This window comes from Brachyhypopomus gauderio, chromosome 4, assembly GCF_052324685.1.
Source record: "Brachyhypopomus gauderio isolate BG-103 chromosome 4, BGAUD_0.2, whole genome shotgun sequence".
In the NCBI taxonomy this organism is placed as follows: Eukaryota; Metazoa; Chordata; class Actinopteri; order Gymnotiformes; family Hypopomidae; genus Brachyhypopomus; species Brachyhypopomus gauderio.
The window spans coordinates 10,491,350-10,515,263 of record NC_135214.1 but is presented as its reverse complement, the minus strand read 5'-3'; the positions used below and the strand labels follow the sequence as shown (position 1 = coordinate 10,515,263).

Below are 23,914 nucleotides of genomic sequence, written 5' to 3'. Positions count from 1 at the left end.
AACTCCATTTCTCGTGATCTTGCACAAATGGTCCCAGAGTCCCAGCTGGGCTGCCCCTCTGAGGTGTGTGGAGTGCCATTTACCTGCTTGTGAGCGTGGTCGTATGAGCTGATGTGGTTGTCGAACTCCTGGTGTTTGTAGTACTGCTTGTCACACAGCTGACAGTAGAAGTTAGCCCTGAGGTCCTCCAGAGCCTTGGCCAAGGTTTTCTCCTTCTCCTGCAACACAGCGTAACACGACACTCCGTCAGCACCGGCAGTCTGGGGAGCCGTACCTGTGCATGGGTGTTATATAGCCGACACATGGCACTGTGTCTGATATACGAACGCTTCCCTGTGACTCAGCGGCCCACGAGAACACTCAGGGAGGCAGTGAGGAGGAAGACCGCACGCCAGGATAGGAAATAAAATAACACTGTTTCTGCCGCGCTTGATACGCAAACGAAACTGCTGGTGTAGCAGACAAACTCGGAGTGTGAGATGAGCCCGCAGCGTCTGTACAGGCTGACAGCACAGACACGGCCTTCTGCTGATCTGTAGAGGAAAACGCTCACCCCTGGGGCAGGACCTGGGCAGGGCCTGGGCAGGACATGAGCAGGACCCGAGCAGGACCCGAACAGGACCCAAACAGGATCCGGGAAGGACACCAGCAGGATATTGACAGCAGACTAATCCCAGCCGAGGGGGGCGTGTGGACGCTCTCTGAATGATGGTCATCTGCTGCACCTCTGAATGCAGGTGCACGCTGTTGGTGGCACTGTGATGAATCACCAGTTTGTTTTGGAAGAATATTTGTAGCGTGCTGTTAGAACACAACACTGCTTCAGCACAGACACCTCAATCCTCATTGGTTGTTCTTTTTTTTTTAATATGCTTTATTAAATATTGATTTACCACGAATCTGGGATGAGAACTGTTTCACCAGGGCAGATCTTATTTTAAATTAAATTTCAACATTGGTGTGAACGCATAGAAACATGAAATATTCAAAAGACACACATGAGACGCTGACGATCCCAGAGGGTCTGTGTGGAGGGCAGAGAAACCCTCCTGTTCCCTCCTTTGAATGTAATTATCATGTAACTCATCCCCAGTCTTGTGAATATACTATATTGTATATAGTATATTGTATAGTATGACACTTCCTCAAGCCTGTGAGTGTATTTATAGTGTAACTCATCCCCAATCTTGTGAATATATTAAGAGTAGAACTTATATGTATGTTTAATATAACTCTTCCTGGTCTTAAGATGTTGAATGAAACCCCAGTAGCAGCTTGGAGTAGATTCACCAGAACATTAATTAACCTCCCACCCTCACAGCACTTAACTCTCCAACACACACACACATATGCACGCACGCACGCACACACACACACACGCACGCACGCACGCACGCACGCACGCACACACACACACACACGCTCACACGCACACCTGAGCCTGTTGTAACAGTGTGACTACCATCTTGTGTCCAGGACTCAAAGCCAACAACATCCGTGATGAAGTTCCACAGGACTGGATCAAGGCTCTCTGCATCTGTACCCCTGTGCTAACCATCTACCACAGATGTGATCATGTGATCAGAGCAATCAGTCTCTCTCACCCCACATGAGAACACAAGGACTGCATCCTGCTCAGCGTGTCCCTGATGCACACACACACACACACACACGCACGCACGCACGCACGCACGCACGCACGCACGCATGCACGCACGCACACACACACGTGCAAACACTTGTGCATCGCAATGTTTTTAATTCAACAGACATTTAAGCATCATATTTCTACACTTTTTTCTTCTCACAGCTGTTTAATAGAGGAACACCAGTGTGGTTAACTAGTTACCAAGACCAGGACAGACCAGTACAGACCAGTACAGTCGTACAGCACCAATGCTGGGATGGACCACAGCACTACTGCAAATGAAGATGTTTGAATGTGTGTAATGAGCTCATACATCTAGTAGACTGGAGCATGGAGGAGTGCTGTGGATCACCCTCCCCTGAGTCTCGGATATAAGGCGTTCACTTTCCTAGGGGTCTATGGCTCCCCCACAAGATCTCCTCAGATCCTGTAGGTGACCTCTGACCTTCCAGTGGGGCTGATGTGACCCGAGGGAACCTGGGAGGACAGCAGGCAGCCGTGGTGTAGAGAGCCAGAGCCCAGCAGCCCGTCTCTCCTGCTGCGGTGCTATTAGCATTAATCAGCGTAATTGTATCATCCCTGGTGAGTGGAGAGTGGAGGTGTTTGGGCTAATGTGCCTTGATGGAGCTGCTGTGGACCTGTTTAACCCTCACTGGCTGCAGGAAGTGGCCACATTTTCTCTAGCAGCAGTTGGTGGTACAGCTTTACATTACATTATACTACACTACATTATACTACACTACATTACATTACACTACACTACAGTATACTACACTACACTACATTACACTACACTACATTATACTACACTACAATACATTATACTACACTACATTATACTTCACTACACTACATTACACTACACTACATATACTACACTAACTATACTACATTACATTACAATTACATTATGTTACACTACATCACATTACAGTACACTATACAACATTACATTATGTTACACTATACAACATTACATTACACTACACTGGACTACATTACACTATGCTAGATTACACTACACTACACTACATTAGTGTACATTACACATCTGCCATATAGACCTAGAGTGAGTTTTGTTCTGGCAGTCCATTTTCCAAAAGTGACTCATATAATCAGATATCATACATCTCCAGAACCTCATCCATTGGGAAACCATGACTGGCTGTATTAACCCTAACCCCAACCTCAACCCCAGCCCAACCCCAAACCCTAACCTCAACCCCAACCCAAACCCAAATCCTAACCCTAACCTCAACCCAAACCCAAACCCCAACCTCAACCACAGCCCAAACCCAAACTCTAACCTCAACCCCAGCCCAAACCCAAACCTCAACCCCAGCCCAAACTCAAACCCAAACCCTAACCCCAACCCCAACCCCAACTCAAACCCTAATCCTAACCCCAATCCCAACCCAAATCCTAACCTCAACCCAAACCCAAATCTTAACCCTGATCATAACCCTCCAGCTGTTTCCATGGTACATTGCCCCTGATATACGTTAGCAGGTTCCTCAATATAATTTCTGAATGAGGAGAGGCCGCTCTAATTAGCAGATGCAGTTGTTATAAAGCGAACTAGTATGAATCATGTCAGTCTACTGGAGTGCACCAAAGTGCAGAAGAAACTGCACACGCTCAACAATCTGCTGTCAGATGTTTATGTTCTTGAATGACCTTTCTCCAAGGTCAATCTTAGGGGCCTGCACGCGAAGCGGATTTATAGAAACATAAAAAGAATATACGATTGTGGTGAGCTAAGATGATTGTGTTCTTTATGGTGCAGCACGTTTACTGATGTCTTTTATGTGGTGGGAAAAACAGAGCACATCTGGCACACCTGCAGCAGGAAGCCTGGATGTTGGGCAGCGTGAACGAGGGATTCATCCCCCAACACACCTGCAGCTGGAAGCCTGGAGGTTGGCACTCTGGGCAGCGTGAACGGGGGATTCATCCCCCAACACACCAGATATTCATGAGCATCAAACACCGCCAGATCAGAACTTTAATTACAGATTCACTTGATTCACATGTGCATGCTTACAGGAGCTCAAACAATATCTCACCATGGAAATACCCTAGGACAAGAACAGCAATCTTGTTCTCAGCTATTTTTTATTTTTTGTATTTTTGAGAAGACGATTGCATAATTTATGAGGAGAAGGAATCAGAGGTAGTCAACGCAGATAGAAACTGGCAACCACAGTGCAGAGATTTTCCAGTTTTACCTGAAGGGGGCACATGCCCTAGTCTGAGCTCTAGTCTGAGCTCTAGACTGTCACCTGTACTGCAGAATGTTCATCAGGCCCATGCACAACACACAGCTCCCATATCTGAAGCATGTATCTGCCTGTATCTAGTCTGTATCAGGTCTGTATCAGGTCTGTATCAGGCCTGTATCAGGCCTTAACATGTCTATATTGGCCCTGTATCAGGCCAATATTGGTCTGTATCAGGCCTTAACATGTCTATATTGGCCCTGTATAAGGCCTATATTGGTCTGTATCATGCCTTTATCAGGTCTATATTGGGCCTGTATTGGCCCCGTATCAGGTCTGTATTGTCCCTGTATCAGGTGTGTATTGGGCCTGTATCAGGTCTGTATTTGTCTGTATCTGGTCTATATTGAGCCTGTATCCGGTCTGTATAAGTCTGTATCAGGCCTGTGTCAGGTCTATATTGGGCCTGTATCAAGTCTGTATAGGTCCTGTATTGTATGTGGTCTCATGAGAAGACTCTTACCCTGATCATCCAGTGAGTGCTTCTCACAGCTAGAGAATCTCTGACTGAAAACATTTCTTTTGGGATTTGTTACCAAATAACACACACACAACAAAGTCCTGTGTGTGTGTGTGTGTGTCTGTGTGTGTGTGTGTGTGTGTGTGTGTGTGTGTGTGTGTGTGTGTGTGTGTGTGTGTGTGTGTGTGTGTGTGTGTGTGTGTGTTTTAAAAGGTCTTAGCATGGATGGTTGAAAATGTGGATTAAAGGCACTGACAAATATATCCAGAAAGGTGAGAGAATTTGAGACATCCACACTATTTTTAGCAGTGCATAAAATAGTTTCATAAAAATGAAAATCTATTTTGAAAATGTCCACAATGCGCTTGCAAAGTGTAATACACTCAGCTGCACTGTATCTAAGTCATGAAAATATAAACCCTGACTTGCTCCCACTGTCCTGCCGAGAACAGGGTGTGTTGCCACCTGACAGGCATCACACACAGGGGTGCTGCCCCTGAACAGGACGTGGTGCCCCCTACAGGACGTGGTGCCCACTACAGGCACCTCACACAGGAGCCAAACAAGCTGTGAAATAAGAAATGATACAGCGCCATTTTTATAAGCTAAATCGTCTGCAGTACAATGAGGAGTTAAAAATACACCATGCTGCATACGCTAGCCTACATACAACACACACCACATACAGAACACACCCCTCCCACTCAACACACACAGTGTACACCACCCACTCAATACACTCAACAACACACTCAACACATACACCACCCACTCAGCAAACAACACACTTTTCAGCCATATTGCACAGAATCTCTAAAAGTTGATAAATGTGTTGCTTTGCACATATCTGATTCTTTAAGAAAATAATAATATCCTTCACACGATGTTATACATATTTTAATATGTACATAGTTTAGAATTTTTTTTACATTACTTATGATTCCATTCTAAATTATTCTGATTATTCTGATATCTAAATTACTTTTGCCTTCGTTTACAAAGAGAACTCTGTGGTTTATGCTTGAATGCTCTTAGTAAGTTTACGATGTCCAAGACTGAGAATCAGTAATAATCCTCAGGACTTCTTATCAAAAACAGAGAGCACAGATCCTAGTAAACACACCAGATAGCGGGACAGCGAACATGTCTCTGAACACTGCTCACGAATATTCATCAGGACTGTGCATGACTCTGAACACTATTTATAAATATTCAGCATTTATAAATGTATAAATAAGTAGTAGCATGAACAGAATTCTGTACCCACATCAAGCCAACGTATGCTAATGGGTTTTTCATGACCCTGCTTTCCTCTGGAACCCAACACAAATCCATTTACCAACAAGTACAAAAGGCACCATATACACCACACACAGTTTAGTGGGGGGGGGGGGCAGAGGCTCCATGTCCATGTGCTGTCTGCGTGTGTGTCTTGTTTGGTGTGTGTGTGTGTGTGTGTGTGTGTGTGTGTGTGTGTGTGTGTGTGTGTGTGTGTGTGTGTGTGTGTGTGTGTGTGTGTGCGTGCGTGTGTGCGTGTGTGCGTGAGGGAGAGAGGTGAGATGTTTGTGTGTGTAACTTTCAGTATTCATCATCAATATTAGTTCTCACATAAGTGTTTATGAAGCTGGTTTGTTACTGAATGATTGAGAAGAAAATTGGGAAACATTCAACATTCAAATAAAGACCCGATACAGACAGTTACAGACAAACCTGACCTGATTCAGGCAAGCACAGACCTGATCCAGGTAGGTATAGACCTGATCCAGGCAGGCACAGACCTGATCCAGGCAGGCACAGACCTGATCCAGGCAGGCACAGACCTGTGTGCTTGTGAAGGGAGTTTCTGGTGGGAGGGAAAAGGGGAAGCCCCTCCTGGGAGGGTTTTTACTGTAAATTCATTATTTAGTAAATGTCAAAAGACAAAAAAACACTAGCTGGCGTTGCCATTTAGGTTGATCATTTCAGCTTGAAGTAAACCTCTGTAAGCCTAAAGATTTCCTTTCAACATAATAAATTATTGAAGCTCCATTTAGATGGAAGCCGAGCGTGACTCAGTCCTACATCAGCCAAGTCCTGCAGCATTATTAATGGAGGAACCTTTACCATCCTTCACTGCTGCCAAGCACCCGTCCGACGGTCGTGCTCTCTGGACTCTCCACTAATGGCCAAACACATTACAGCCCCTCTCTGCTCTTAACAGTTTGGTAGAATGGATTCTAATTGGAGCTCTTGTGTACTTAAGGGAAAGAATTTGTAGGTGCTCCAGTAAGAGAGGCCTGTAGGATTTGGAGGCATTCAGTGGGATTTGGACAGAGCACAGCAGAGAGATGATGGATGTAATGGGAACACAGACTGTGCTATCAGAGGCCTGGCACAGACCACGGGTGCCATTAGGCCAGTACCGGGGGCTACGGTCTACCGTCATTGTTCTTTTAGTGCACAATTATTATACTTACACACTGTTAGCTAACTACTCCTAATCCAAAATCATCAATCAATTCATTCGTTCTTATTCAACCATGCCTTTGTCTCTCCAAATGTGAGTGACACAATCTTTGAAACCAAAGAGTTAAATGATTTGATCATCTGTGACACCAAAGACTTAAATGATTGGACGATCTGTGGCACCACTGACTATCGCTCTCCAGTGCTTAGTTACCTCTCAACCACTTTGTGTCACTCCATGTGAGACAGAATATTCCAGAACATTAAGAGTAAAGGGAATATGATCTGAATGTCTATTACAATTATTTGAAAAAGACTGACAGAGGAACCCTGAATTGCTATTGTAATGCTACTCAGAAAGCAAGTAAATGCATGTAACAGAACATTAATGCTCCTGAGGTTCAGGATATATCAGGATCAGGACAAGGATGGAGGGATCAGGATAGGGGGTTGGGGTCAGAGAAACAAGGAATGAGAGAAGACAAGACAGAGAAGAGAGATGTGAGAGGGAGAGGGGAGATATGGAGAAGGTAAGATGGGAAAGAGGGGAAGAGAGAGAGAAGGGGAGAGTGGAGGGGAGGGGAGGAGAGGGGGAGGAGAGAAAGAGGGAGAGAAAGAGAGGAGAAGAGGGGGTGGATACTCAGCTGTTATGCAGAGACATGGCATTGTTTGACAGCTGTGAAGGTTCTCCTGTGGTGAAGGAGGAAGTCATGCGATAATGATCATCTGCAATCAGTCTGGAGTAGGAAGGAGGTGCTTTGCTGTGGTCCCAGAACAACCTCCCAACACAACCTCACAGAACAACCTCCCAACACAACCCCCCCAACACAACCTCACAGAACAACCTCACAGAACAACCAACACAACCTCACAGAACAACCTCACAGAACAACCCCCCAACACAACCTCACAGAACAACCTCACAGAACAACCCCCCCAACACAACCTCACAGAACAACCTCACAGAACAACCATCAGGAGCCAAGTGTACAGAAGGGACTGCCCTCTGACTACCTGATACAGCAGGATAAATATGGGCAGGATGAATATGGGTCAGAAGTTTATTTATGATTAGCTACTTTAACTACCACGTCCCATCAAATGGGGCCTGTGTGTTTGAGGCACAGTCAGCCTGTACAGTCATGGGGATTATCTCAACGTGAAATAACAATCTGCTATCAAGACACTCCAACAAACTCAAATAATACAAAAATACACTGTACACACTAAAATAATACACAATACAACCAATATATCTCAACATTCAGCTGACACTTTTCTCAAATTATGATGGAACACAATGTGAAGATTCCACCAGCTTGAGCTGGAGAGGAAAGCAAGTGGTAATCTGCCCGGAGTGCAGAGTGTGTATCACTCTCACTGCTACACTATGAGCACTGGGATGTGAGCTGGACATGATAACATCCAACACCACCCACAGATGACTGTGACGTTTCATCTGAAAGATGAGTGATTTGCTGATTCTCTTAGCGGGTGGGCAGTTTGTACGAGTTGGATATGGTTGGAGGCACTTTGCAGAGTTTCTTCTGTATTTTGTACAGCCTCATGGAAATCAGAAATACTGGCACTGGAACGTGGGGTGATCCTACTACAGTCTTCCTTTAGTGTAAATGAGTTTACAGTTACCAAACGTGATTCCTCTATAACGAAAAATACTTCACAGAGCCCATTTTGCGGAGTGTTTGATTTTAGCACCATGGCACCACAGTCCTACAGACGTGGATATTTGAAAAATGTTTACATAAAATAAATAAATAAAATATAAATGCATTGGATCCTGGAAACCTTCCATAAATCCTGCAGGCTTGAATGTAAGTGAGAGCCTGAAAATTCCAGGCTTTTCTAATATCCTTATAGAACATTATTAATTAATTATAATATCCTTACAACATTACTAATACCAGTCTAAAAATGCATGACATCACAACAATGAAACATGAGTCTGTACTGGCCAGCAGTGAAAAAGGTCAATATCCCTTTGACTTTTAGCTGTCTGTCTGCCTGTGTGTGGGGTCACTGCATGCAAGTGCTGCTGGGATTTGGAGTCTGATGCTGATTTGTGACTAAGGACTGGAGGCACTGGTGGGAAGTCTGTACCTCAAAGCCATCCTTCATCTGAAAGCCGGTTAACTGCTGCAGAGACATTTGGTTGGGAACTCAGCTGCACACTGGGTTGTGAGGGGGTTTGGCTTTCAGCTGTAGTACAGCAGACTCAGAGACTGAAGACAGAGACGTTACTACCACAAAGCTGAACATGCACGCACACATCATATAAATCTCCACATAGCACACCAAACCACACACACACACACACACACACACACACACACACACACACACACACACACACACACACACACACACACACACACACACACATCAGCATCTCCTCCCACACACATACAAACACACACACACACACACCAGCACCTGCACACACACACACCAGCACCCACACACATACACACACGCACGCACACACACACACACACACACACACACACACACACACACACACACACACACACACACACAGAGTTGCTGCTCAGATAGAAACCGCAGGTAGTGATGTTTTTGTTTTTGTTTCTAAATATAGCACTGAAGCTGATGAACAGCTAAATATGTTTCCTCTCTCCAGTCTGACTCACAGACCAGGTGTGGGTCAGCTGATCACTATGGTAACACAAAGCATCTGAACACTGCCAAAGATGCAAGCAGGCACACATCAAAGGTGCCAAATCACCCTTTGATTGGATGATGAAATCTGATTACCATTTACACACATCTCCCTACTCTGTCTCCACCCCCCACTACCCACAGATATGGTGCAGAGAGAGAAAATCAAAATAATTCTAATGACCCAGTTCTCCTCTATCCCTCTAGACTGCGTGGAAAGACAGCAGAATGCAGCAGACCAGAATGATGATAGTAGGGGCTTATTAGGTGCAGAAATGCCTTGAATTGCAGAAAAATAAATGAATTCTGTATCAGGCAAGTCATCATCTAACAGGGCACTTTAATCCTCTCCTGCTGACACTATTAGATCCTATGACCATGTTTTATGCATGTAAACAACCTGAGCTGGGTAGAAGCATGAATCACAGGCCACACTCTCCTGTTCTCATATGCTCATACTGCTCTCATATGCTCATACTGCTCTCATACGCTCATACTGTTCTCATATGCTCATACTGTTCTCATACTCACTTATTCTCATACGCTCATGCTGTTCTCATATGCTCATACGGCTCTCATACGCTCATACTATTCTAATACTCTCCTATTCTCACACTTTCCAGTTCTCATACGCTCATATTGCTCTCTTATGCTCATACTATTATCATATTCTCATGTTGTTCTCATAAACTCATAATGTTATCATATGCTCATGCTGTTCTCATATGCTCTTGCTGTTCTCATTCACTTATACTGTTTCATACACTCCTATTCTCACTCTCCTGTTCTCATACGCTCATGCTGTTCTCATACTCTCATACTGTTCTCATACTCTCTTATTCTTATACGCTTTTGCTGTTCTCACATGCTCATGTTGTCCTCATATGCTCATACTGTTCTCATACACTCATACTGTTCCCTTACGCTCATACTGTGCTTATACTCTCTCCTGTTCTCTCTCTCTCCTGTTCTCATACACTCATACTGTTCTCTCATACTCTCATACTGTTGCCATACTCTCTTATTCTCATACGCTCATGCTGTTCTCAAATGCTCATGTTGTCCTCATATGCTCATACTGTTCTCTTACACTCATACTGTTCCCTTACGCTCATACTGTGCTTATACTCTCTCCTGTTCTCATACACTCATACTGTTCTCATACTCTCTTATTCTCATACGCTCATGCTGTTCTCACATGCTCATGTTGTCCTCATATGCTCATACTGTTCTCATACGCACATAATGTTCCCTTACACTCATACAATTCTCATACTCTCATGCTGTTCTCAAACACTCATAATGTTCTCATACGCTCATGCTGTTCTCATACTCTATTCTCACACTCTCCTGTTCTCATACACTCATTATGTTCTCATACGTTCATACTGTTTTCATACTCTCCTATTCTCACACTCTCCTTTTCTCATACGCTCATACAGTTCTCGTACTCTCCTGATCTCATACGCTCATACTTCTCTCTTATGCTCATACTGTTTTCATATTCTCCAATTCTCAGACTCTCCTGTTCTCATACACTCATACTGTTCTCATGCTCTCTTGCTGTTCTCATACGCTCATACTGTCCTCATACGCTCATACTGTTCTCATACACTCATACTGTTCTCATGCTCTCTTGCTGTTCTCATACGCTCATACTGTCCTCATACGCTCATACTGTTCTCATACACTCATACTGTTCTCATACTCTCCTATTCTCATAGTCTCCTATTCTCACACTCCCCTGTCCTCACATTCCCCTGTTCTCATACTCTCTTTACTCTCCTGTTCCCCTGCACAAAGATACTGTACTGCTGCAGTATTTATGCAGAATTCATGCCCCATCAACATGGACATGTTCAGAGCGGGAACCTGAGCATAAGAAGTAGACAGGAGGATGAGTCTGAATGTGTGATGGGCCTAACGCTCCCAGATACTTCATACGGTGAGCTGTCACATTTCATGTGCCTTTAACACTTTGATCCATAGAATCAGCAGATAATGAATAATGCCTCAAATAGACCTTCGCATACAATTAGTGTGAGGATTTCATGATAGGGGATTTCACTGTGATCCAACTACATGACCACAGTTAACCTCTGTAGCTGGAGACGCTTTGAGCTGTCTGAGGTAGATAACAGGTAAACCCAGATTACACTAAAGCTCCACTCTTCAGTGATAAAGCTGTTAGTTGTGTAGAACTACAATACAAGATCAAAAATAATCTTGTCAGATTAGTGTTTAAGAACAAGCATTAGCTGTGAATTGAGTAAAAACACAACAACCCCCCCACACACAAACATATCTCTCCAAGTAATATACACTGTGTTTCTGTGTAGTTCAAAGATGTTGAACCTATATACACCAAAGGCTTTACAAATGTGTGTGAGCTATTGAGCTACTTGTGTAAATATGTTTGAATATGACGTTGTTTTTCAGTCCTATCCTGGAGGAGCAGGGCTGTGAGGCATCCACTCTGCTCATGGCCCTGCGGTAATTACAGCTGACTGCCTTCGTGTGAGCAGGAGAAACGCTTCCCCTCACACTCTCACCACTAATAAAGGTACTATAAAAAGCAAATTATATGTCAAGAGTATCATTATAAGAGAAATTACTAAAAATTCTCCAACGATCTCCACAATGGGAATGGAGACTCTTATCTTTACCAATTAAAGAGATGAGTACAGACAGGGTATGGAGCAGGCAGTGATAATTAATAAATTGGATAATAATTACATCACCAAGGCAGTAGCTGATTCTGCATTAATAACGGTCAAGTTTCACACCATTGAGCAGTGAGGAAAGCTAATATTCAATGACAACGACTTAATGATGGTAAAGGGTGATGCTAACCTTCCAGAGAGCTCATCACAGAGGCTGATGGAAATTATTCTGATTGTCAGATTAATCAATTTGCCATGCTGCAGGCATTATATAATATTTGTGCAATGACTGGGAGGGTGTGGTTATGGGGTGGTTGGATGTATGTGGGGGGTATGGCTATGGGGTAGTTGGGTGTATATGAGGGTATGTAGCTATGGGGTGGTTGGGTGTATGTGGGGTATATAGCTATGGAGTGGATGGGTGTATGTGAGGGGTGTGGCTATGGGGTGGTTGGATAAATGTGGGGGTAGTGGCTATGGGGTGGTTGTATGTATGTGGGGGTGTGGCCATGGGATGGTTGTGTGTATGTGTGAGTGATAGTGTGAGTGTTAGCATGAGTGTTACTAAAAGTGTTAGTGTGAATATTAGTGTGTTAATGTGAATGATAGTGTCAATGTGCATGATAGTGTTAGTGTTAATATTAGTGTGAGCAATATTGTGAAAGTTAGTGTGAATAATAGTGTACATGAACAACAGTGTTAGAGTGTGTGTGAATGGTAGTGTTAATGTGCTAGTGGTGTTGATATTGTTAATGTGAGTGTGAATAACCGTGTTAGTGTGAGAGTGTGAGTGTGAATGAATGTGCTAGTGTGAATGTTAATGTGCTAGTGTGAATGTTAATGTGTTAGTGTGAATGAGAGTGTTAGTGTGAATGATGTAAGAAGAAGATGACCTTCACTTGTCTGATGTAATTTGTTGCAGTCTGAATCATTTTTGGTGATTAATTAGCCTGGGACTATAGACTTAACAGTGACTATAGCAAAGCACAAGCCTGTTACACAAACCATCACTGTTGCACAAACCCTCCACTGTTACACAAACATACATTTACATTTATGGCATTTAGCAGACGCTCTAACCCAGAGCGACTTACAAAGTGCTTTGCATCTGATCACAGAATTCGTCCTAGGTAATAGTACGGATAGGCCAGAATTCAAAATACGAATTCAGAATTCAACCTACCACTGTTACACCAACCCACCACTGTTACACAAACCCACCACTGTTACACCAACCCACCACTGTTACACAAACCCACCACTGTTACACAAACCCAGCACTGTTACACAAACCCAATGCTGTTACACAGACCCCAATGCTGTTACACAGACCCAATGCTGTTGCACAAACCCTGCACTGTTGGTTGGGGACTGTTGTTTGAAGGATTTCTTTGACGCACATCAGTGCAACATGTCTACATGCACTATCTACGTTGTTAAAAGACACATATACATCTGTGTAAAAGGCTTGACCTACTGTTACCAAGTTACCCAGTTTCTGGTGTGATTTACAAGCATAACGGATCTCCACATCAGGGACTGTCACATCCATCCTCTGAGGGGTAATTGCTCTCCGCTATGCTCCGCCCCAAACCCTGCCCCATTCCCCACCTACTTCCTTGCACCCGCCCACATGAGGGCAAGCACATGATGTGCTGGTTCTTGGAGTTACCGACGTGGCGCTGGGAATCAGGCAGCCTGGCTAATTGCTTGTAAAACAATTTTCCCCGAAAGAGTCAGCAGCAGGTCTCTCAGACACCCTACAAGGCAATTACTGAACGCAGCATCAGTGACACTAAATGATCGTTATTTTGGAGGAAAATCAAACTCCAGCAGTTAGCTCGTACTGTGTGTGCCGAAAAAAACCTAAACGTGATGACAGCTGCTGCTCTGGAGAAACACAAAGTTCCTTCAGCTCTCTCCTTCATTTCTTTCTTTCAAATGGAAGATTCAAATCCTGGAAATAACCAAGATGATCAGGGAGGGGAGAGAGGGACCATTGGTTTAGTATGTCCAAGTAATGCTGTTGTAGAGCGGCCTGGAGCAAAGATACCATGACCACTGGACCTGCAGCCCAGCAGCCATGGAGCCCTGCAGCCCATAGTAATTTATTCACATGAAGTCTCTGTGTAATAACCATTTGAGAAGATCACACAGAGCATCAGCCACAAGCTGTGATACTGATCTTCTACTATACTACACCCTGATCACCACACCCTACTCCCCAGACTCTACTACACTACACCCTGATGACCGTTGTCTCTCCACCCGGATGGCTCTCCAGGGACAACAAGTCTCAGTGACAGCAGGAGCATTGTGACGCAGTGAGCTGCTTACACAGCTCTTCCTGTGAAGGTCAGGTGTGTGACTCTGATCCTCTGCAGAAACTCCTCAATAAGGTGTTATTCTGAGTTTTTGCTGCATGTTAGCCAGTATGCTAGGCTAGTAGTGAAGACTCCATTCCATAATGGAGAATAACCTCTAAAGTGCATTAAACATGTGGAGCACAGCAGCTAAGGATCCAGGCAGCCGCACACAACAAGTCCAGGCACTGAAATATTTACGAGGCAGGGAGCAGTGCCCTGGTAGTCAGGGAGATCAGTGCCGAACAGCCACACAGAGCGACGAGGAGAGGCTGAAAAACCACAGAAAACACATCAGAAACCATTACAGCCCAATGCTTTCTGTTATTAAACCAATAAACCTTTATAGCCCAAATGTTTTTCATTATAATTACTCTAATGACCCATTTAATGTGATTGCAGCAAAAGAAGGACAGTGGAGAGGGTGTGCTGTAAAGGTAGAAAGGGTGGATAAAGGTGGAGAGGGTGGGGCTGTAAAGGTAGAAAGGGTGGATAAAGGTGGAGAGGGTGTGCTGTAAAGGTAGAAAGGGTGGATAAAGGTGGAGAGGGTGGGGCTGTAAAGGTAGAAAGGGTGGATAAAAGTGGAGAGGGTGGGGCTGTAAAGGTAGAAAGGGTGGATAAAGGTGGAGAGGGTGGGGCTGTAAAGGTAGAAAGGGTGGATAAAGGTGGAGAGGGTGGGGCTGTAAAGGTAGAAAGGGTGGATAAAGGTGGAGAGGGTGGGGCTGTAAAGGTGGAAAGAGTGAATAAAAAGGTGGAGAGGGTGGGGCTGTAAAGGTGGAAAGGGTGGATAAAGGTGGATCGGGTGGGGCTGTAAAGGTAGAAAGGGTGGATAAAGGTGGAGAGGGTGGGGCTGTAAAGGTGGAAAGGGTGGATAAAGGTGGAGAGGGTGGGACTGTAAAGTTAGAGAGGGTGATGCTGTAAACGTGGAGAGGATGGGGGTGTAAAGGTGGAGAGGGTGGTGCTGTAAAGGTGAAGAGGGTGGTGCTGTAAAAGTGGAAAGGGTGAGGCTGTAAAAGTGGAGAGGATGGGGTGTAAAGATGGAGAGGGTGGTGCTGCAAAGGTGAAGAGGGTGGTGCTGTAAAAGTGAAAGGGTGAGGCTGTAAAGGTGAAGAGGGTGGTGCTGTAAAAGTGGAAAGGTGAGACTGTAAAAGTGGAGAGGATGGGGTGTAAAGCTGCAGTGGGTGGTGCTGTAAAGGTGAAGAGGGTGGTGCTGTAAAAGTGGAAAGGGTGAGGCTGTAAAGGTGGGGAGGGTGGTGCTGTAAAAGTGGAGAGGGTGGGAGTATACAGGTGGAGAGGGTGGTGCTGTAAATGTGGAGAGGGTGGGGCTGTAAAGATGGAGAAGCTTGACTGGTTTCACTGCAGCTTTTAGACTTTCACTTTCACTTCTGTGTAAATGTTGGCAGGAAAATGAAGTCTGCTCCTCTCCTCTGACAGTTCTAGAGCTGAGAGAGAGAGAGAGATAGAGAGAGAGAGAGAGCATGTGAGAGTGCATGTGAGAGAGAGAGGGAGAGAGTGAGGGAGAGAAGTGTGCAGTGGGAAAAGGGCCAACGGCTTCCACAGATTAATGGCAGGGAGTTTGTGAGCAAATGAAAAACAATGATTTAGGTGATTTGCACATCAGACGTTCACTACAGATACGTTCACTACAGATTTATTTCTACATATCTCACAGAAGAGATAAAAGATGAACAACAAATGTTCTATCTGAAAACTTTTAAAATTAAGCAATTCTCTTGGTTAAGCCAGATGTTATCTGCTTCAGGTGCTAAACTAATCTCACTCTGGGGCAAGAGGACGATCTGGATTTTCTGATGCTAATGAAAGACATATGGCTTGTCAGAGTAATGTCAGTGTAAAAGCAGAAACTTCTGATCCCCAGAGCTCCTCACAGCTGGGACCAGAAGACTTCAACCACTAATCACTGAGCTTCTCTAAAGGCAGTAAAGTGTCTCAGCATGCAGAGTTCATACACAATTTCTTTTTTATCTCATGGAGCAATACCGCAACTAATAATTATCTCTCTCACACACACACACACACACACACACACACACACACACACACACACACACACACACACACACACACACACACACACACTCACTCACTCACTCACTCACGGTTAGCAAGCAGTAAATTCTCCAGGTGGCAATACTGCAAAACAACCCAGCGGGGGGCACTCCAGCACCAAGTGTTTGGCATCAGTGACACTGTGTGTCCTTGTTAATAGATTGAACCCAGGATGAATCATCTGAAGCATCAGTCTTCACCAGTTCAACAGCGTGTGAAATGAACACGGGATCTTATGGTGTGCTCTGAAATGTTTGTCTCTCTGAGCTACGAGGGAACTTCAGGGCATTATGTGTAGTTATAGCTTTCCATATGTGTATAAAACTGCAGATTAAAAAAATATATATATTACTCAGGAGAATCAGCAGCTGATGCTTTAATGACATTTAATGTTCATCATTCTCTGAGTTGTTATGTTATGGTAAAGTCAGCAGCAGTGTCTGAGAAACCAGAAGGGAATAACGGTGTCTCATTGATGAAGAGGAAGAGAAAGGCTGAGGAAGGCTGTGCTGTGTGGAGTGAGAATGGAGACTGACATGTTCACACTGCACTGCCAAGCACAGGATCAGGAGTGGCACAGACACACAGTGGCACAGACACAGAGGCACAGAGACACAGACACAGTGGTACAGACACAGAGGCACAGAGGCACAGACACACAGTGGCACAGACACAGAGGCACAGAGACACAGACACAGTGGTACAGACACAGAGGCACAGAGGCACAGACACACAGTGGCACAGACACAGAGGCACAGAGACACAGACACAGTGGTACAGACACAGAGGCACAGAGGCACAGACACACAGTGGCACAGACACAGAGGCACAGAGACACAGACACAGTGGTACAGAGGCACAGAGACACAGACACAGTGGTACAGACACAGAGGCACAGAGACACAGACACACAGTGGTACAGAGGCACAGAGATAGACACACAGAGGCACAGAGACACAGACATACAGTGGTACAGAGGCACAGAGATAGACACACAGAGGCACAGAGACACAGACACACAGTGGTACAGACACAGAGGCACAGAGACACAGTGTTACAGACACAGAGGCACAGAGACACAGACACACAGTGGTACAGAGGCACAGAGACACAGACACAGTGTTACAGACACAGAGGCACAGAGACACAGACACACAGTGGTACAGAGGCACAGAGACACAGACACACAGTGTTACAGACACAGAGGCACAGAGACACAGACACACAGTGGTACAGAGGCACAGAGACACAGACACACAGTGGTACAGACACAGAGGCACAGAGACACAGACACACAGTGGTACAGAGGCACAGAGACACAGACACACAGTGGTACAGACACAGAGGCACAGAGACACAGACACACAGTGGTACAGAGGCACAGAGACACAGACACACAGTGGTACAGAGGCACAGAGATAGACACACAGAGGCACAGAGACACAGACACACAGTGGTACAGAGGCACAGAGATAGACGCACAGAGGCACAGAGACAATGAGACAGCAGTGACACACAGACAGCTTAGACAGCAGAGTTGTACTTTTCGATGATCAGATTAAACCCACTTAAAAAACAAACAGACCTGCTGCCTTACACAAAGGGGTCAAATCTGCAGTTCATTGCTTTAATTATTGATAACAGACATGAACTCAAGTCACATAAGTGCAACACAAACACATTTGCTGCAGTGTAGTCACATTCTACCTAAAGCCTGGGGGTCAGTTCTGGGGTCTCTGGGATAAAAGAGGAATTTATACTTTGCGTCTCCTGTGGACCATGCTCCAATGATAAACACTTCCCTGGTTAATAAAGCTTTAATATGACCGGAACCGGGATGACTGCTGTAGAACTCTAGTCCATGACTCCATTTGCTGGGCAGGCAGAAGATTTTTATTTTTGGGCACTTTGATATCAAGACCGCAATTTCCGCCAGGCTGACCAAGCGCCCAGCAGACCCAGTGAGACACGGTTCTGGCTGCCTCATGGAGGCCTGGGAGATGTGGTGTTGTGTGGACTCTGCTCTGGTTCTGTGCGCCCCTGACATGGTCCGTGTGCTGTTAGGAGCGGCCCCAATATTCTGCAGCACGGGGCAGGTTGGTTAGTGGACCTCTGTGGTGTGGTGTATGAGGTGGAGAATCTACATCCATGTGACCCAGAGCTGTGCACAGAAGACTGAGGACTGGCTACACTCTCAGCTCATTATCTTTATGGAGTCTGTCTTTCTCCCTCTGCCCACCACAGTACCTCTCTCTCTCTCACTCTCACTCTCTCTCTCTCTCTCTCTCTCTCACTCTCTCTCTCTCTCTCTCCACCTCAGCCCCCCTGTTCTCTCTCTCTGATGTCTAATGTTTTGGTATGTCTCAGCCCCTGTAAAACTGTGACTGGGTTTTTACAAGGTGCTTCCAGCCATTTGAATGGAGACTGTCTAATAGGATTTTTTATGACCATCTTCTCTCTGCTGTGTTTTTTTTTTACATATAAGGCGTATCTAACGATGCTTCGGGTCCAGGCCTGAAACAATATTACATCATATCGAGGCACAGTTAACATTTCACTAAGGCCAGGGCGTCGCATAAAGCACTGAAGGAGATCAAGACGTCAGAAACTCAACGTGCCAGTCGGGTACGGCTCACTAATTAAAAAGCCATTATCCTTCACAATCAATCTCGGGCTGTCACAGCTCATGAGTCTCACGCCTCACTCCTCCACTGACATCGCCGCTGTGCTGGCGTATATTAACAGGAGAACGTGGCAGACCAGAGGGCTTTTAAACCTGAGGAGTGATGTACTCTTGTCATAATGCTATTGTTGTGGAGTTGAATGCGATCCTCATCAAACTGGCAGTGCCTGTTTTTGACCTGCTCTAACTTTGCTGTACGAGGTGCTGTCAGGCAGCTCCACGTCTACAATCCTGTCGGAAATGTCACACGACGGCGCCCGTGGAAGAAGCCAAGCGCCGAGCATGCTGGGCAGGTTAGTGGAGGAACACTGTTGTTTTCAGCAGAGGTTCCCAAGAAGGAGGGGCCAGCTACCTCCACTCCTCCCTCTGTTTCTCTCCCTCTGTTAATGACTGCATGTTCCTATGGCTGTGTCCTCTCTTCTCTCTCTCCATCTCTCTCTCTCTCTCTCTGATCTGCTCCTTTCTTGTCTTCTCTGGTGCAGTCTTTCTGCACTTCTCTCAGCCCCCCAATTAAGAGCCTCTCAGTGACACAGCTACAAAGCTCTTTCTGAAGCGTGCGGGAGAGGCACAGAGTCAAACAGCTTTACAAACACACGCACACGCACACACATGCTGCACATGTCGGAGAAACCCGCACACATAGTCACGCAACAAATAGACACTTCAAGGCAACAAAAAACAATCTGTCACACACCTCAAACAACACACACTGCATTCAGCGGAGTAAGAAAAGATTAAATACTGCAGGAATGAGCACTAAAAATACTCGAATGCCTTTGAAACTAAGCCAGTCTGCACCAATGCAAGTCAACAGGGAACACATTACAAGCTTCTTTATTCTTAAAAGGATAGCAATCAAAGGAGAAGTGTGCAGCGATGGCAGTGTGTGTGTGTGTGTGTGTGTGTGGCTGCTCCAGACAGCTATCCATCCATCCATGGGTGGAGACGAGAAAGGGAGGAAAGAGCAAACAGTGGGACCCTACAGCATCTACAGAGAGTTAGGGTGGGGTTACCAGGGGCAGATACAGGGGTGAGTTAGGGTGGGGTTACCAGGGGGAGATATAGGGATAAGTTAGGGTGGGGTTAACAGGGGCAGATACAGAGGTGAATTAAGGTGGGGTTACCAGGGGCAGATATGGGGGTGAGTTAGGGTGGGGTTACCAGAGGCAGACACAGAGGTGAGTTAGGGTGGGGTTACCAGGGGCAGATACAGAGGTGAGTTAGGGTGGGGTTACCAGGGGCAGATACAGAGGTGAGTTAGGGTGGGGTTACCAGGGGCAGATACAGAGGTGAGTTAGGGTGGGGTTACCAGGGGCAGATATGGGGGTGAGTTAGGGTGGGGTTACCAGAGGCAGACACAGAGGTGAGTTAGGGTGGGGTTACCAGGGGCAGATACAGAGGTGAGTTAGGGTGGGGTTACCAGGGGCAGATACAGAGGTGAGTTAGGGTGGGGTTACCAGGGGGAGATACAAAGGTGAGTTAGGGTGGGGTTACCAGGGGCAGATATGAGGGTGAGTTAGGGTGGGGTTACCAGGGGCAGATATGAGGGTGAGTTAGGGTGGGGTTACCAGGGGCAGATATAGGGGTGAGTTAGGGTGGGGTTACCAGGGCCAGATATAGGGGTGAGTTAGGGTGGGGTTACCAGGGGCAGATACAGAGGTGACTTAGGGTGGGGTTACCAGGGGCAGATATAGGGGTGAGTTAGGGTGGGGTTACCAGGGGCAGATATAGGGGTGAGTTAGGGTGGGGTTACCAGGGGCAGATACAGAGGTGACTTAGGGTGGGGTTACCAGGGGCAGATATAGGGGTGAGTTAGGGTGGGGTTACCAGGGGCAGATATAGGGGTGAGTTAGGGTGGGGTTACCAGGGGCAGATATGGGGGTGAGTTAGGGTGGGGTTACCAGGGGCAGATATAGGGGTGAGTTAGGGTGGGGTTACCAGGGGCAGATACAGGGGTGAGTTAGGGTGGGGTTACCAGGGGCAGATATGGGGGTGAGTTAGGGTGGGGTTACCAGGGGCAGATATAGGGGTGAGTTAGGGTGGGGTTACCAGGGGCAGATATAGGGGTGAGTTAGGGTGGGGTTACCAGGGGCAGATATAGGGGTGAGTTAGGGTGGGGTTACCAGGGGCAGATACAGAGGTGAGATCCTTTGATTCCTCTTCTAGCAGACTGATCTGTGTAGATGAACTGTGGTGATACAAAGGAGAGAAAAGAGAGGAGATGGAAGGAGAGGCGAGGAGAGGAGACGTGAGGGTAGGAAAGGAGAGGGGAGGAGAGGGGAGGAGAGAGGAGGAGAGGAGAGGGGAGGGGAGGAGAGGGGAGGGGAGAGGAGGGGAGGGGAGGGGAGGAGAGGGGAGGAGTGGAGAGGACAGGAGAGGAGAGGAGAGGAAAGGTGAGGAGAGGGGAGGAGAGGAGAGGGGAGGAGAGGAGAGGGGAGAGGAGGGGAGGGGAGGGGAGAGGAGGGGAGGGGAGGGGAGGGGAGGAGAGGAGAGGTGAGGAGAGGGGAGGGGAGGGGAGAGGAGGGGAGGAGAGGAGAGGGGAGGAGAGGAGAGGTGAGAGGAGGAGAGGAGAGGGGAGGAGAGGAGAGGGGAGGGGAGGGGAGGGGAGGGGAGGAGAGGAGAGGTGAGAGGAGGAGAGGAGAGGGGAGGAGAGGAGAGGGGAGGGGAGGGGAGAGGAGGGGAGGAGAGAGGAGGAGAGGAGAGGGGAGGGGAGAGGAGAGGAGAGGGGAGGGGAGGGGAGGGGAGAGGAGGGGAGGAGAGAGGAGGAGAGGAGAGGGGAGGAGAGGAGAGGGGAGGGGAGGGGAGAGGAGGGGAGGAGAGAGGAGGAGAGGAGAGGGGAGGGGAGAGGAGAGGAGAGGGGAGGGGAGGGGAGGGGAGGAGAGGAGAGGTGAGGAGAGGAGAGGGGAGGGGAGCTGTGTGCTGTGGTAAATGTCTACACTGACAGATGCGGGTGAACCCAGCTGTGTAAGGGGATGTGAAGGAGCAGGTCACCCATTCACTTAAGTGAGCGTCTGAATGAAGGCCGTGCAGGGTGATCCGTAATGGAGCAGCTCTCACTGAGACAAAGGCCAATCTCTCACCAGCTGTGGCAAAATGAATCCCCATCACAAAAGAAATCAATAGATGTGACAACCTCCTTCCTGTGCGGGGCTGATTTCTCCTGGACGGCGGATGTCCGTGGGCGAGGCCACTGGTATCCTGGGCAGGTGTGTGTACCATACTCTGCCTCAGCAAGGCCTCGGTAATCAGTCGATTATGGCTTTCACACACACCCCTCGTGCTCTGAGCGAGGCAGCCATCGCCCCAGCGGAGTTTCTTCTGAGTACTGGACAAAGGCCATAGCACATTTCATCCAGACGCAGGACGACGGACAGGAAGTAAGACCTGCAGGACATTGGACGATGCATCCTCGCTATCAGGACATCACGAGCCAACACTGTCTGTCTCTCTGCAGCGGGGAGGACACTGTCTGTCTCTCTGCAGTGAGGAGGACACTGTCTGTCTCTCTTGCTCGATCAGTGGCTGTCAGGAGCCGGTGCGGTGCTCTGTGATGGAGCCAGAATCCGTATGTTTCCATTTAAGGAGAGTGGAATGACAGCCTGTCACTAGATTGCTGCCCTCGCATTGAGCATTTGACAAAGCTGGAGAGGCCCAGAAATGCCAGACAGAGGGTATCGAGCAGGCCTTTTAATCAAGCCCAGACAGAGTGTATTGAGCAGGCCTTTTAATCAAGCCCAGATAAGTGCCTCTGCCTCTTAAATGAGACCCAAATGTCACCGATTTCTGTGGAGGAAACTAACTGCGGTTGTAAATGTCACAAGACCCAAAATCAACATTAATAAGCACTTTGATCAATAATACATGGTGCTGTCAGGTACAGAAGCATTCTGCATTAATTAGCATCAGTGTGCACAGAGCAGCCCAGTCAGACACTTAGTGATCCTGACTTCATCGTGAACAGAACCAACAGAACTGGTCCGATCAGGAGCCAGTCTGAAAGTGCCTTACTTTGAGAGAGAAAGAGGTGTGAAGGAGAGAGAGAGAGAGAGACAGAGAGAGAGAGACAGAGAGAGAGGTGGCTCGTCAGGACGATACTCTAGCACCTTCCTGTGATCTCACACTTGCAGTCTCTACTACAGTCTCTACTACAGTCTCTACTACAGCCTCTACTGCAGCCTCCACTGCAGCCTCTACTACATCCTCTACTACATCCTCTACTACAGTATCTACTACAGCCTCTACTACAGCCTCTACTGCAGTCTCTACTACAGCCTTTACTACAGCCTCTACTGCAGCCTCCACTGCAGCATCTACTACAGTCTCTACTACATCCTCTACTACAACATCTACTACAGTCTCTACTACAGCCTCTACTACAGTCTCTACTACAGTATCTACTACAGTCTCTACTACAGTCTCTACTACAGCCTCTTTTACAGCCTCTACTACAGTCTCTACTACACAGGTGTCTGACAGCAATTTTCTGCAGAACCCAGTTTCAAGGCAGAGAAACTGAGGTAATTATATGGGATGTAATGTATTTCAACTGATCTAAGCTTACACACTGTTTTTAAAATGCAGTTTAGTTCTTTTATTTTAGGCCTGG

General features: G+C 46.7%; 1 protein-coding gene across 2 annotated transcripts in view; it reads right to left on the bottom strand.

The window, feature by feature from the left end:
- znf804a (zinc finger protein 804A) overlaps positions 1-23,914 on the bottom strand; it is a 44,757-nt gene that overhangs the window by 12,034 nt on the left and 8,809 nt on the right. For both annotated transcript variants that reach the window (XM_077002138.1, XM_077002139.1), the window contains exon 2: positions 84-218. In XM_077002138.1, coding sequence (XP_076858253.1) covers positions 84-218 — 135 coding nt within the window. The remainder of the gene's footprint in view (positions 1-83; positions 219-23,914) is intronic.